The following is a 16,642-nucleotide window of genomic DNA, read 5'->3' on the forward strand; positions in this document are numbered from 1 at the left end:
TGCTGACAGGATAACAGCAACACAGCGCTGACAGTACAGCACTAATGCTTTCCCGGCGCCCTCAGCGCCGGGCTGCGGAGCCCCAGGCCGCGGAGGCGCGGCCGGCGCTGCTCCCGCGGCACAGCGCAGGGAAACGCGGAGTCTTTCCATGGCCACCGGCAGCTGTGAGGCCCTCACGGCACACGGGCACATTGAACCTTCTTTGCGAGAGTACACATTCACAACCTTTGGCCAACCAGGCTCTAAAACACGATTTCTTTTTTAAAATCATCCCCTTACAATTAACAGATGTGAAGGCAAACTTGGCTTATACAGACGGCTCAATTCCCCCCCCCCCCCCCCCCCCCCTTGAATAACCTGGTTATATCCAGTTTCCGCAGCAATTGTAAGAATGTTTACATTGCGGGGTGTTGTTTTTTGTGGTTTGTTTTTTTTTTTTTTTTTCATTTCCCTCTTTTAATAATAGGAAGCAGACGGGGCTGCTCGGTGCCCTCAGGAGGCCGCGCAGAGGAGCGCGCTGCCGGCTCCGCGCGGCCGCTCGGGCGCGCAAGGGGCGCTGTGCGGGGTTATTTATTTTGTTCATATCTGCAGAGCCCTAGGGCCGCATTCCGCCCTCCCTGGCTGCGCTCCAGCCCAGGCTGTCAGCCAGGGAGAGTACAATACCTCCAGGCTATGGCCCATTTAAAGTTTTTCCTCAGCTCTCACGGAGCTTCTCGCCGCCCGGGGGAGGCCCCGCCATCCCCTCCCGCCCGGAGCGGCCGGAGCCGCCGCGCTCGCTGCCGCTGCGCCGCCCCTCACAAACACAATCCCCGAGCTGGGCTGGGACTCGCGAGATGCGACTCTCGCTTCGTGTGTTTCCCCTCTTCTGAAGCTCTGTAAGGAGGCCTGATATTTAATTAAAGTATCATGAAAAAACTAGATATTTATTACATGATTATATCAGCTTGACTGAACATCATAAATCCATAGAAATTTGTGTTAGAGTTGGAGTTAAGCTGTTAGTCAGAAGCTACAAACAGGCCAGCTATATTCCTCAAGCAATGGGAACAGAAATAGGATCAGACAAGGTTACATATACCTGTATTGTCAATAAAAATATCAAAAGATATTTTCAAACCCTCTTAATATCCAAACTTTATCATGGTTTGTTACTCTACTGACATGAGGTTACTCTACCTAGCACAACACTGTTAGCAAGGCTTCATTAACCCACGCAGAGCTTGGTGCTAATGAGATTCCATTGCTTCCATCGCTCTGTCAAGCCAGGCAGGGTTCTGGGGTGCTGCCTGGTGCCACACGGGTGCCTCGTGGCATTACACCAGGAGTGCATTAATTATACAAAACACTAGTTAAAATTTTCAAACCCTAAAACAAGTCCCAAACAAGGCCATTTTTGTGGGGAGGAAAAAAACTTGGTTTCTCTCTACCTTAGGTTTTAAAATTATTATGGCAGCCTTGAAACATTGGCCCAACAACAAAAGCCACTAAATGCCTTGTATGGCCCAGCTCTGCAGTGGAGAACAGGGTGATCACAGAGGGGACATCAACTCTTCAGACAGAAGCACAGATTGGGACTTTTCTGAGGATATGGCTCAGTCAGACATCACCTGGGCTTAAGCACCTAGTCCAACCACAAACGAAGCACTACTGGGCAGGTGAAACAAATAGCAACACTGACTCAGACTGATCACACGAGTCTCAGTTGTTCCAGCTGTTCTGAAAAACACTTTTCTCCTGGCAGGCTATGCACCAGATTGAGTATTGTCCTTACACAGCTGGCAAAGAATCATAAAGGCAGCATAACCATCATTCTGGGACTGCTCCAGCTAAATAGAAAACAGAAGTTGTGTATCCACATAGTATCCTGGTTTAACTAGTACTGTTGGGTGATCCTGTACTATACAGCTCCAGCATTAATAACAGTAAAACCATAACCTGGGAAAACTCTTCCTGCTGCAGTGGCAGGCTGTAAGTGGGTCTCCTGGTGCTCCATGGGCTAGACATGGTCCTTGATCAAAGCCCAAATACAATGTATTTAAATGCTATTTGATCCAGGGCAGCCCTGTGACATATAGCACTCCTACAAACATCTTTTACATTACTACCACAGATATCCATCTCACTGCATTGTCCAGGGAACAGAGTATGGATTTCATACCAAGTTCTGTGATAAAGTGTAATCTGACTCTCATGTCTCCTCTACTCCACCAGTAAAGCTATTTACTTAGACATCAATTTAGCAGGGAACATAAGTATAGGCTAGGTTTAAGAATGTGTGTCATACTGTCCTTCCTTACACATCTGGAAAAGGTGTTCTGGATTTTCATCCTGATCTCTACCAATTCTTAGAGCCTCCAAATTTTTGGAGCTATCCTTTCTTACACACTAAAGCACAAAAAAGAGCACACCAAGTTCTCTGGAGCATTTCCCTCCAAAGGTGTGGCAGAGTTATGGACCACATACACAAGTTAGACAGATGTGAGACAGACTGACATACAAACTGCTGCTCTCTCCAGACCTATGAAACTTTCTCATCTCCCTGTTTTTAAAAGATAGGAAGAGTGCAGTTTGGGTGACTCTCCCACAGACCCATTCCACAAGTAAAAACAGAGTCTGATCTCTGTGGAGAGGGAACACCTATTCTAGGAAGAAGTGTGTAATTCTTCACAAGACAGGCATAATGGATGAAATATGACATGGTACTTTGCCAATTACCTTTATGCTAAAAGCCAAACACAATTGATAACCATGAGAACTGCTTGCAAGATAGAGAACAGAGCTCTTCTCAGCATCTGTCTAATATACCTGACCTGTACTCTTTTCTGCAGGAGGATTCTGATAACTTAATAACAATATATGCTTTTTGATTCTTTGGTTTCAGTTATGGGGTTTGGTTGGGTTTTTTTGATTGTTTGTTTTAAACAAAGTGCTATTTATAAAGGAAGTGAGAGCTTTACCATCTAATGAAATATTTACTTAACATTTTTTCTACATCTTCCTTTCTTTTCATTTTTCAAATTTCTCTGCGTATAAGTATGTGGCACATGAGCACAAAAGTCAGTTTGTAATGTATGTACTACCTAGAAGTTTGTTATCTTTGGATCTCTACAAAACTTAATAATCATTTAGGAAATAAAAATACTGAAATAGAGAAATTAGTTAACATTTTAAATGTACATATGTCAAGTGTCTCAGCAGCCATTAAGTAAAAACCTATAAGCTTCATTTCCTCTCTACTGTGTGATAGTTGGGTCAAACAAAGGGTCAAGATAGAGCATGAGCTCTTTTGCCTTTAGACAAAGTACAAAAATAATGCATAAAGAGAATTTTCATCTGCTACAAATGATTTGAAACTAATTTTATTACTGTTTTTATCAACATTTTTCCTCCTTGGAAAAAAGTAATGTTGGAATGGGGCAGAGCTGATAAGCAAAGCATTTACCCATACTGCCCCATCCTTTCAGCAAGATCAGAAAACAAAACTGTAGAAGGAAATCAGAACTGTCAATGTATTTCAGATTCAAGATTTGCTGAGCAATTTCCCTTAAATTCCACGAGAGTTAAGGTATCCAAAGCACACCCTCAGGTTTTAACCACAAGTACAACTGGAAAGAGTGGCTGCCCTGTAACAGAGGGGAATGCTGCAGTCACGGCATGGGCAGCACACACAAAGCAACATCCCCACATCCCAGTTATCCATTTACCTCTTCAGTGCAGAGCTCTTCCCTGCAGTCAGTGATCTGGGAGCACCTGCAGATGAGAACTGAATGCTTTTCCATGAAGGATCATTCAACAGATAATGCCTCTGTTACAAGAGCTCCTTAATATTCACAACCTACATTTCCCCCTTAAATTTATCCATTCTGCTTCATTCTCTCTTTGCTCAAGTGCACCTCTCTGAGTAATAAACCTCTAAATAATTTGTCTTCCTCCTCTTTTCCTATAACAATGAATAAATTGCACTGTCTAAATTATAACACTACAAATTCCCAGTGCATACGTTTAGCAATAAAAAATTAGGTATCCTAATAAATACAATGATAAAACTAAGGAAAATTAATTACTAAGTTATAGATCAATGAGCAAGAGGTGAAACTGTCAAAGAGATGCTCTTATTAGATTATCAGACTCACGGCTGATTTATAGCTTTCACTGTGCTTCCTTATCCATCACTTTTATAGTATGTAGAAAGGGTTACAAAGCACAAATTGCCTTGTTTTAATTAATAGTGAAGTTTTGGATAGCATGGCTATCCTGATCTGAGTCTAGGTTACTTTTTTGTTTTCAAAATATGAAAGCAGAAAACATACTTTACTAATCTGAGAGAGCTGTAACAGAACCGAATACAATACTCTTGTCAGTCTACAACTTCCTGACAAGCTTTCCTAGGATTTGCCCAGAAATGACAAGCTGTGGAGCAGTCCTGCTGAAAAGGCCTTGAGGGTCTTGGTAAAGAGCACTGCTGCTTGAGCCAGCAGTGTACCTGTTCAGCTTGGAGAAGGGGAGACTTCAAGGGGATTGAACAGCAACCTCCAGTACCTATAAGGACATCATCAAAAGACAGAGCCAGGCACAAGCTGAAACAAGACAGGCTTCGTCCCTGGGCTCACAAGGAGGACAGTTATACTTGGGAACAGGTTATCCTGAGAGGTTGTGTGGTCTCCTTCCTTGGAGGTTTCCAAGACCAGTCTGGATTCTGGCTATGAGCAATGTCACCTGGCCTCAGAACTGAGTGGTTTGTGCAGGATCCTAGCCAGGAGCTCTCCTGAGGTCCCTTCCAACTTGAACGGCCACATGAGCCCAACCTGATGAAGGAACAACTTTGTCAGCCAGCAACTTTGTCAGTCTCTCTCACAAGAGGGACTTTCTGAATTGTACTCACTCATGTCTGCCTCTCCCACCTCTGAAAGGGATGATGACCTCTAGGTCAGACTAACACAGTAGTCCCCTAAAACTTTCTTATTCCAGTGGTATAGCACAACTCAGCCAGGGACTGAATAACATTGGCAGCCAGCTTACACTTGTGCTCCTGCTAGTGACAGCCAGGGTAGGGAACTGCAGAAATGTGCTGATGTTGACAGGCTGGGCTGTAGGGAAGCATAAATTAAACTGAAAGTGGAAATTGCAGATTACTAAATGCTGAGTACACTTCGGAAGAATTCCTCATTTTGTCCAGGGGCCCCAGCAACAAAGGTACAGATCATCTCAAAATAATAATAATTATTATTATTTTAAAAGCATGAATAGAGTAATTTTAATATAATGTGGAAATAACTCTTTGACCTCAGAGACATGATTCATTCCCCCCTGAAATAAGAGCCCGCAGTAGGGGCTTCTCTAAAGAAAAAAACAAAAATTGAGCATGCTTTTGCTAGAGCTATTTAATCCTCACAGTTGTAATACTAGGATCAGACCTGGGCTGCAACCAGTATTCCATTCAGTTTTGCAGCTTCATTACTACCTTTTAAAATGCTTTGGTAGATATAAACATCTCTTCACTGTTTGTAAGGGATACCACATGCTTAGCACTATCAAAAGCAAAAAGATAAAGAAAGTATCTTCTAAATATTGAGAATAACTTTAAAATATGATTACTTATAATTTTCTTTTCAGCACAATTTAAGTGGTTACCATAGCTGGAATGAAGTACAGTGCACTGCCAGGAATTTCAGAAAAGGCCCTTCCACCCCAGGAAAAGTTCAGTTGCATTCTACTTTAATGGCTTCTGGCAAGCTTGCATTATTGTTTTTGTACAAACAGAAGTAAGTTTGGTACAAATAAAAAATGGAACTTTATGTGAATGAAGCAACCATCAAATTCCTTAATCTTCAAAAGAAACTGTATCCCTGAATAATCAACTATGATATATTTATAAAACTAGAATAATTGAAAACAGAATTCTAAGTTGATTCATGTGGACTGTGCTGAAATATTTATTATTGCAAGTCCAGAAGATCTGTCTGGGTTTTGTCACTGGAAATGTCTAAACTCAGTGTCCAGATGTTTATTTAAGTTGCTCCCACATAGTTCTAATGTCAATTACCAGGGGTTATCAGAGAGCATCACTGTGTATCTTCCTTGACTAATATTCTCATTTCTTCTGCATCTTTGATGTTTTCTTTCATTAAAATTCCTGGCTCACAGCCACAAAAATCTGCCGTGCAGGCAAAAAGACTGGTCTGCAGACATGACACATGATGATGCCCAATGTCTGTGCACGGATAATATTTATCATCAGCTATCATTTAAGCAGTACTATAATCAGTACAATGCCAACTTAAAGCAGTTCTGAGAAAGACACATGAAACCAAGGCTTAGGAACTTCTAATCAATATGAAATAACCTGGGTCAATAATGAAAATATTACATATAAGAAATGTTTTATGAATCTGTGTGGCTCGGGTTTGTTTTTTTTTTTTTTTTCCCCATAAGGAAGAAGCAGGGAGAAAGCCAATGAAAAAATAATTTCACACATAATTACAAATGGAATTGATGGACCTGTAACTCTGGAAACCAAAATTACATCAAGACTTTTATAGTAACCAAGAGACAACACAGACCACTCGTAACAGTGACTTAAACAGAAAGAGCTTATCACACAGTCTCTGAAGGTTTCATACATTCAAATACAAATAATGGCCAAATAACCCAGCTCATGTTGGTATATATATCATCTGTTACCCAAATTAATTTCATTGTAGGCAAATTCTGGAAGATGCATTTTTAGAGATATATAAGAAAACAGAATAAAATCAATGTTAATTTAATATAAGTGGCAGTAGAGCTATAAGATGGCTGAAGAAAAGAGTGCCAATGCCATTTCAAGTTAGTACCCAGGTACTAATACCAGGTTCCTCTCTTGGTGAGGAATTTTAGTTCTCAGTGATCTATAAGAGACAGGCACTTTGCAACTTCCATGGAAAACTGCTTAAATAAATTGGGAATGTAAATCTCATTGACTGTGTAATTTACTCTCCTTACAGTGTCCGTTTGGGAAGGTGTATCCACCTCCCAGGAAAGCCCTAACAGCTGAGCATTCAGCCTTGCAGAGTCCCCCTCACCAAGATCTCCTACAGATGGTGTCATTGCACCTCCAGATTCAGTTGTGATTCTGCAGTACAAGGTTTGTCACAGCACTTGGGCCCAGTGCAGGGCAGGGCAGATGACAGCTTCAATTCAGAAACGGGTGCAGGAGATCTCGTGCTGTTAAACCAGAGCTGCAGTACTCCCACCACTGTCTGAGTACTCTCTGAGTAGATTTAATGTGTATGGTACTGTCATCAAGTAACAATTGAGAAAACATTTTTTCAGGGAAAAAAAAAAAAGTACAGAAATTTTACAACTGAAATTTCTATTTAGAAGTGTGTAAAGAATATCTCCTATCAAGTACTCAGCTTCAGAGACTCAGCAAACCTTGGACTGCAACCACTTGCCACATTATATCACTGTCTTGATCTAATAAGCAAGTACATTAATACCAGCTGTGTGGAGAGAGGGAGGAAATAGGAATATGTTCATTAAGCATTATGGCTCCACTTATATCCCTCAAGATTTCAGTGGAGATCTGCCAATTCATGCATGACACAATTATAGTCTCCAATATAAACCTGAAAGAAAAGCAATGAGGGTGTCAATACAAATTCCTACAAATTTTCCTGTCAAGAAACCACTCTTCAACTTACTGCTGCAGGACACATTCACTCATATTTAGGTGATTAGAAGTGAAATGCTTAGTTCAATGATTCTAGCAAGTTGAAAATCAAATTGCTTCCCACACACATTTCACTGGGTTCATTTGTGTCTCCTCACATCCAGTAACTGGTTCACAACTCTTATTCACAAATTGCCTCACACACAGTGATTAAACAAAACACAGAGCCAATATCCCTGTTCAACAGAGCACTTGTACATAAATGTTCCTGGAAGAATCAAGCTTTGACTTCAGTTCAGTATTACAGTGAAGCTTTCATACTTCACCAAATCAAAGGACAATTTAGTGAAAGCTTAATAACCAAGTGATCAGAACAGTTGCTTTAAACAAGAGATTACTAAATGCCTCTAAAGCTTTGCATACATAATAATAATTACAGTATGGATTTACAAAGGAGTCAAATGCAGTAGTGCATCCATATCCCATGAAAAGTTAGTGTGACTGGAAAATGTTTGGGCTGCAGTCAGCTAACATTTGCCCACCACAGTGGCAGCAGTGACATAGCACTGCAGAGAATAAGAACAAAACATAATCATTAGCTGACTGAAAAACAAACAATACCACAACAAAACAAATGTATTCACACAGCTGTCTTTTCCACTTCCCTTTCCCTCCCAGAACGTGGGAGTTCACAACCTAAACCCAAACATTAGGAGACCAGGAAATCTCAATGGTGATCTCCACACATACCACCTAAAAGCAGTGAATTTGCAAAAAAACCTGTAAACCACAAACTAAGGGAAAATACAGGTCAGTTAGCACCTCCCTGGAACAAGGCCTCAACATGCAACACCCACACCCTGAAAAATTTGTCCTTACAAAATACTTTGGAGAAATTATACTTCTTTCTTATCCTGCTCTGAAAAAGAAGCAGGGCTGGGAAAGCTGAGAAAACGTAGAGTCCACAGGATAGGACATAGCTTGTTCCAACACAGTATTCCCTCTGCTTGTCCTCTTTAAGCCATTCATTTTCATTTGTAATAAAAGGCCAGTTGCAAGTCCCCTGGCCCAAGTACACTCCTTGCAGGCACTAACTTGCTAAAGGCAAAGGATGAGCCAGACACCACCCAAACCGTACCAGAACCAGGTCCTATTACAGATAATTTTCACTGCAAAACCCGGCATGGCACATGACTGCGGTTCCAGGCCCCTGGATGCAGGAGCTGGCTCTGCAATGGAGTGTACAGGGGAACAGAGCAGCAGCCACATGCACACCCACAGCTGGGAGCTGCTAAAGGCTGCCAGCTTGTGGTGTGGCTGCGGGATCCACACAGAAACCCCGAAACTGCTGCCCGGGGCTGCTCAGGGACCATGACCAGCTTTTGCTGTGGCTTCCCACTCACCTTTTGATGCATCAGGCAGTAGTGTCTGGGTATTGGTCTCCCTGACTCTTGATACTGTGTCCCTGTGGCAGGTTCAGAAATTCCACAGCACAGAGCCACAGTTTCCAAGTTCTCTCAATTTACCAGCCCCCCTTCCTCCTCACAGGAGCTCACAGCTCACTGCCACTGACTTTTTTTTGCTCACGTGGCCCTTAGTAGTCCACAAGCCAGAACACTATCAAGAGAACTCTAAAAAACAGGAAAAGCAACTGTGTCTTTTCTACCCTTAGTTATTCTCAAAGTCCGCCAAAAATAATTAAAGTCCAGCAACATTTAGGTTTTTCTTCAAATGTTATTTTCTAAATACTTAGCATAATTTTTAGGTGGCTAAATCCTCCAGATGGTGTTATCACCATAGCAGGCAAACCAGACTACATGTTCTCTCCCTCAGGAAAGATTAAAGCTGCTGCACAGAAAATCTCTTACAGGGCTTTTCTTCTGAGCAGTTTGGGAATCAGGTACTCCAGCAATGCAGGAATCAAGGGACTACAGCTGGTGCTGCACAGATCCCTGCCTCACGTGCTACAGCTCTCTGACCCACAGGCCACATTTAAGCTGTGTCTCTGCGCCATCTCTCAGACCTGCAAGATTGGCCAGCTTTAGGTCTCTCATGTCTTTCATCATCCATTTGCATCCCTAGTTTCCTTCTCCTATATACCAATCGGTTTCCTAGCTCCATCTCCACATTTTCCTTGTAAAGCACTGAAGCAAAAGAGTTCCAATTCTCTTCTAAATTTTACATGGTCAAAACAAAACATTATTCACATGAACAACTTCAAAAATATATTATCCATTCTTTATTTTTACTGTGTTAACAGCTCATTCCAATATAAAAGTCCATTCTCAAAACAGAACAAGCTCCTCAGCTCTCAATATATATTTTGACATGATCTGGAACTGGGAAAAAATGAAATACACAACAACAATACCATACTCAATCAGAAAGTTTTTTCAATGTGACTATCCCATTTAATGATTCATCCTTTCATTATCCAGCAAATCCTTTCATGATCCTCTTGTGCTCTAACCTTTCATAGACTTCCAAGATTGCACATCCTCAATGCAGGACTCTTTAAACCTGATTTTGCTTTCTTATCATTCACATCTTAACTCAAAAGTGCATACCTCTGCTCAGAAGCAACAGCTCCCAGGAAAGCTTCTAAGTTTTGCAAACTTTAAAATAATAACTTAAAATTCATACCTTTAGCTTGGTTTTGTATTCACACAAGACTCTCCTCCAGAAGAGCTCCCCAAAACAGCCACTGATTGTTTAATGACCACATAATGCAATGACCTTCACCTGTTACCACAGTGATTTCCACCCCACCCTGCCTCCCCTTAAGGGGGAAGTTTGCCCATTCACGGATCATTCTGGCAAAAGCCCATCATGTTGAATGCTATCAAAATAAAGATCAAGAAAATTGCCTCTGATTTACAAAGTTTAGAGAGCAAAAGTATGCCTTAATAACACAAGGAAAGAGTTGGTTTAGTTAGCAGAAGTGTGTGGTCAGCAGAAACCCAGGCAGAGGTAAATTTCAGTACTTTAGAAAACAAGTCCCTAACTGCACAGCTTTGTGTGAATTCCTACAGCACAGAAAAGCACAGCAGAGAGAAACACACACACAGCATCTCAGAGGTGTGACAGCATAGTCAGTACAGGATAAGGGCGAGGATGCCAACTGGGGAAGAGATGCAAACAGCATGGAAGTGGTAATTTATGTTTCATGAAACAGAAAAGGGAAAGCCAATACAATTCCCAGGCTGCTTGTCCTTGAGCAGTACAGACTGCAATAATTGGAGGGCTGATGACAAGATGCAGCTGGACAAGCAGGTGGCAGCATGGAAAGCATTGATCTGAGAGATGAGCTGCATCCACAAGAGGAGATCACTCCTCTGGCCTGTGAGTCAGAGCCATGTGCTGAATAGATACAGATACAACTAAGATCCACTGGGTCATCAACAGGGATGCTGAGGGATCAATGTGAATGGATGAAAACAAGCCAAAGAATTGTGCTGACAAAGGCAAGTGATGGTGAGAAGCTGGGAGGATGAAGAAGGTGCATAGACAAGAGAGGAGGGAAAAAACCCAAGTTTGAAAAGAAGGTAGAAAGGTAAGAAGACCTGGAAATTACAAACATCTGCAGAGTCTGAAACCAAAATAGGAAATAAGGAAAGTCTCAGGAAAGCAGTCATGGAAAAAACACAAAGATATTGAGGTCTCTGTGAGGTATTCAAGGGACTGAGGCACATAGGGGGTGCCAGGTGCACAGCTGGTATTTAGATGGGGTTCCAGAAAGCAAGGTAAGGTAGCAGTGGCTGGAGGATGCATGGCAAATGGCAGGAGTCAAACACAGACACACAGCAGCATGTCCTTGGAAAGGGAATGGGTGGTGCAGGGAGGCAGAATATGGATTGGATTTAGTGACAGCAGGTAAGCCTAATGAGAGAAAGGGAAGAACAGCTGATGAGAAGCCAATGAACAATGAGAACCAGAAGGCTGCAAGAGGAAAGGGTTCAGGAAAGAGCAAGAGATGACCTAGTCAAAAAACATCACAAGTAGCTTAGCAGCAGTTCCACCTGTCCAACTGCAGTGCCAGGGTACGGACTGTGCCACAGGGACTGCCCAGGAGGGCTTGTGGAGCACTTGGGAGAGTTACTGCCTGCTAAGGAAGTGCTGCCTGCACTCAAGAAGTGGCTAAGACCTTCCTCCCACATTTTCATCCCATGCAGCTTTTTAAATGACTTGCAGCTGGAGCAGCCTTGGTTTCCAAAGACATCGTTCCTGCAGGAACATCCAGGGACAGCCCTGCACACACAGCTGTGGCAACATCTTGGAAAACAGGTGTTTTACAAGGAATCTCTGAGGTTTGTTTTTAAGAACTGAACTCAAACTAGGCTCAGAAAATCCCAGTCCATAGTGAAAGTACCATTGTGAAATACTTGTCAGGTGTGTTTCTTATCTTTCAAAATTCGTATTTTCATATTCATGGTGATGTAAGAAGGTTGTTTTTTGTCTTCAAATAACAGCCAAAACTTAAAAATACACACAACACTTCCTCCAAGAAAACAAGAGGGTGGATCTCTTAATTTACAGTATTGGGGTATGAAAAAATAGTACATCCAAAGTATGAAAGCAGTGTACAAAAATACAGAAAACCATAAAAATCTTTAATAAAAATAGTAAAGTCTTCAGATGAACTTGATCTCTTGATGTGCTTTGCCATAATAACCAAAAACCAAACAGCAGAGTCCCTTAAAGCCCAAACAGAATTTGAGTTACAAAGTAACTTTAAATTCTTAGATATTTACAACATAGGGGCAGCAAGTGTTATTTTAAGGTGCAGGCAGAGAAACAAGTTCTCATATGGTAAGAAGTTACCTTACACCTAAAGATCAGGTATTTATTTTAACTCTCTGGGTAGGTATTTTCACCAAAACCATGAAAGGTAATATTAAATAGGTAAAAGAAGTAGTTCACATTTATACAAGGGCTTTCATACATGTCAGCAGTCCACAGGCACCTCAGCTTACTTTATGGACATGTTTTGTGCCAAAGCCCTTTGCAATCACACTTCTGCACAGAAGAAACTTTCTCTTATAGCTGACCCATCCTAGCCTGCAAAACTGTACTGGAGAGCTTACTTTGCTAAAGCTGAGAACTGTGGGGCATTCCACAAGAATTAACTGCCCCAAGTGCTCAAAAAACAGTCCCCAAAGAAGACTGATAAATAATTGTGACATGTATATTTATGATGTCTATACTGAACCTTTCCTGGAGCTGTCATGTGAAAATTTTAAGAAAAAACAGACTAGATGAAGCATTCTCAATATTCAGGTTTGGGTTTTAAGAAGTACTACATAAAGATCAGTTACACAGCTCATCCACAGACACCCTGTTCAGTCTTCTGCTGAAAAATAATCTTCATCTCTCACTTCTCTGTACTGCATTGAGGCCTCCCCCTCTGGTTCAAACCTGAGCATTTTTATATTCAGTCTCTCTGCAAGCTTCTGTGCTGCAAGCTTGGCTTGCATTTCCTATGTCAGAAAAAAAAGGACACAGGTTAGAAAAAGTGTTCATTTGTCATTCTCATGAATAAACGAATATACTAAATATAAACTTGACATAATAATAATAATAATAATAATAATAATGTCAGTAATTCCAAAGTGGGCTTAATTAAATGTTTTAGCAACTAGCAAAGACATTTCAGGTTTCTTTTCACAGTTATACATAACTATGCTATTGAGTCTTTGTAATAAGAGTTTAAATTCTCCATGTGGCAGCCCCCACCTGTGATACAGTAATGTCAGTTTTAACAGAACACTTCTACAATAGTGTCTAGTTTAAACATTAGCCTGACACTACCTGGAAAGTCAAAATCCATTAAAACAGAATTTGAAGAGCCTCAGAACCTGGATTCTTCAGACACAGCATAAATAAAGGCAAATATAGATACTTGCATATTTTAAGAATAACAAATGCTGCTAGGCTTTCATTTATGCAAGGGACAAATACTCTGTCATCACTAATAGGGAAGGTGTACATTTAAATTTCTAGTCAGAGGTGAAGTGAGTGCAATAAGGTCAACATATTAACACACACAGATTTTGTTTAATGTAGGACTAACACTTTCAGAGAGCATTAATACATTCTTTAACTGTGTCATTAAAAGAACCAAATACAAGACAAAGTGCCTTTCCTCAAAGTCTGCCCATCTCAATTCACCATTATGAAAAGATCCCTTTATCTTTTCTTTTTTGGGAGTGATTCTGGTTATATAATTTTCAGACCAAATTGTAAATTCATACCTCATAAGCTTCCTTTTGCTGTATCTGAATTGCTATGGATTCCTCTATGGATAACAACTTGGCAGGGGAGTGGTGAAGTGGTGGCAGTCGAGCTGCTGTGATGTCATCCAAATGTTTCTTATCTCTGAGTCTTCTCTCTTCTGGAGGAACTGGAGAGCCAAATCCCCCGGGTGATCGACTGGATGAGGAACCATGAGATGATCCACTCTGCTCTCCTGACAGTCTGGAAGACATAGAACACCTATGTTGTGACCCAAATTTGCATCACAAGGTTGAACAACTCCAGTTTCAAAACTTACTTTTAACATGTAAGAGTTGAAAATAAATCTGAAGTGCTATGAAAACACAGACAAATAAAAAGTAAACAGCATTCAGAGAAAACAGAACTACTTCTCCACAGAGAGACAGTATCAAAAGTTACTCCTGACAATGAACCAAACAGTTTTGCTGATTTATTAGCAAGCTGAAGTAGCAATGCTGTGGGAGTCACACAAGGTACAAACTGTTACTGCTACCAGAACAGACAACATAGACTGTAATTTTCCTAAAAGTGCAGAAAAAGCAAAACACTTCCAGCTATTAAAGTTCTACATGTTCTAGAACTGATCCAAATGTTTTACCAACTGTTTAGTAGTTTTGCACCTTAAGCTATGAAATTCTGTGAAGATTCATGACAATTGTTCCAGATGGGTAGAATGAAACCACTGCTCAATACTGAGATTCTGTGGCATTTAAAGCTACAGAGCCAACATATGAACCTTGTGTGTCATGAGACTTTAAATCTCTTTAACCATCACTAGAAAATAAAGCCATCATGCTTGTTCTGCACCATTTCCAATTTTATGCACATACAAGAGGTTTTTCTATCTCACAATACTCACGCGTTTGGTTTAAATTTGGGTTTTTTTATGACTGGATTCTTGGCTCTGGCCTCTAGAACTTCAATGTAATGTGGTGTTTTGGGATGCTGGCTTCCAAATACACTGCCCTTATGTTTTGCCACATCCTGCTCTTTTCCCAATATTTTTTCACTGTTTTCCTCATCTCCAATTGTTACTCTTTGAAAGGCATCAACCAAGGCTTCTTTACTATTGTCCAAAGCAGCTGGACTTTCTGTCCCATCCTCACTATTGCTCTGGGAGACTTGCTGATCATTGTTCAGGTGATTGCTTGTGGCTGACTTGGAGACATCTTCACAAAAACGATTCTGATCCTTTGCAACAGTTTTTACTTCATTATTTTTCCTCTGAGTCCTTTGATTTTCCAAAGCTGTATTTGTGGCATCTTCTTCAATACATTCTGCCTCCTGCCTTTCAGCAGAAGTGTCAGAAATGTCCTTAATGTGAGAGTTTTCATTAAAGACTGAGGAATCTGCACGGTTCACTGTGTCCTCAGTTAGGACAACTTCCTGTTTGCTTGTATTAATCTCCTCCTGTTTTGCCTGAAATTCCAATCTGACAGCAGATAACAGCTCAGCTGTCCTGGCTACTTCTTCCTCTTGCAAAATGGCAAGCTTCAGCTTTTCAGCAAAATCAGAGATCTTCCTACCCTTATCTGGAAGCCGAGCAATGAACTTCCTAAAACAAACAAACAAACAAACAAACAAAAATTATTATAAACAATCCTATTTCAACCTGAGATACAGAAGTTTTATTAGAATAGCTAATGGAGCGGGTTTCACATTGCAACGTCAGCTTCCTATTTACATACCAAAATTCTGAAAGCACTTGCAGCACAGCACTAACTACGTGTTGTCAGTGAAACATACGAGCCATGAGATGGTTTGGGTGAGAAGGGACCTTAGAAATCATCTCGTTCCACCCCTGCCACAGGCAGGGACACCTTCCACCAGGCCAGGTTGCTCAGAGCCCCACCCAACCCTGAACACTTGCAGGGATGGGGCAGCCACAGCTTCTGCCCCAGTGCCTCACCACCCTCACCGGGCATCATTTCTTCCTTCTGTATCTAATCTAAACCTACTCTCTTTCACTTTGAACCCGTTCCCTCCCTCGTCCGTCACGACATACTCCTGCAAATAGTTTTGCCCCACGGTTCCCGTAAGCTCCCCTCAGGTTCTGGAAGGCCACATTTAGGTTACCCCAAAGCCTTCTCTTTTCCAGGCAGAACAATCCCAGTTCTCTCAGCCTTTCCTCACAGGACAGGTGTCCATCCCTGTGCGGGCACAGCCGCACGGACATGTACAACCTGAGCCCTGCCCGCATCCCCAACCGCTGGAGCCCGGGGGGACCCGCGCCCTCGCCGGCCCCGCAGGCGCTGAACGGGAGCGAGCGGTTCGTCCTCTGCCGCCTGCAAGGGGACGGGCGAAGTCGGCGGGAAGCCCGGCCCGCTCCTCGGCGCCCGCGCTCCGGCTGCCCTCACCGGTCGGCCAGCAGCCGCTCCTGCCGCCGCAGCATCTCGCGGAGCTCGGGCAGCGCCCGCCCGCGCAGCCCCGGAGCCGCCGCCATGGGCGCCCGGCAGAGCCCCGCGGGCCGCCATCTTGCCGGAAGTAACGGCGCGACGGTGGGGTCCGACTTGCTCGGAACGCGAAGGACGGCGCGGCTCCGCACCCGCCCGCCGAGCGGCGGCGGGACAGCGCCGGGGCAGCGCTGAGGGCGCGGGACAGCGCCGGGGCAGCCCCGAGGGCGCGGGACAGCGCCGGGGCAGCGCTGAGGGCGCGGGACAGCGCTGGGCAGCCCTGAGGGCGCGGGGCAGCCCCGAGGGCGCGGGACAGCGCGGGGCA

At 42.6% G+C, this 16,642-nt stretch overlaps 1 protein-coding gene across 1 annotated transcript in view; it reads right to left on the reverse strand.

Moving 5' to 3' along the window:
- Positions 1 to 12,240: 12,240 nt before the first annotated feature.
- MYZAP (myocardial zonula adherens protein) overlaps positions 12,241 to 16,642 on the reverse strand; it is a 50,381-nt gene continuing 45,979 nt past the window's right edge. Inside the window, exons 13-15 of the mRNA XM_053954648.1 lie at positions 14,784 to 15,479; positions 13,903 to 14,125; positions 12,241 to 13,128 (exon numbers count right to left, since the gene is read on the reverse strand). Coding sequence (XP_053810623.1) covers positions 12,991 to 13,128; positions 13,903 to 14,125; positions 14,784 to 15,479 — 1,057 coding nt within the window. The 3' untranslated portion in view covers positions 12,241 to 12,990. The remainder of the gene's footprint in view (positions 13,129 to 13,902; positions 14,126 to 14,783; positions 15,480 to 16,642) is intronic.

Source organism: Vidua chalybeata, chromosome 13 (genome assembly GCF_026979565.1).
Source record: "Vidua chalybeata isolate OUT-0048 chromosome 13, bVidCha1 merged haplotype, whole genome shotgun sequence".
Lineage (NCBI taxonomy): Eukaryota > Metazoa > Chordata > Aves > Passeriformes > Viduidae > Vidua > Vidua chalybeata.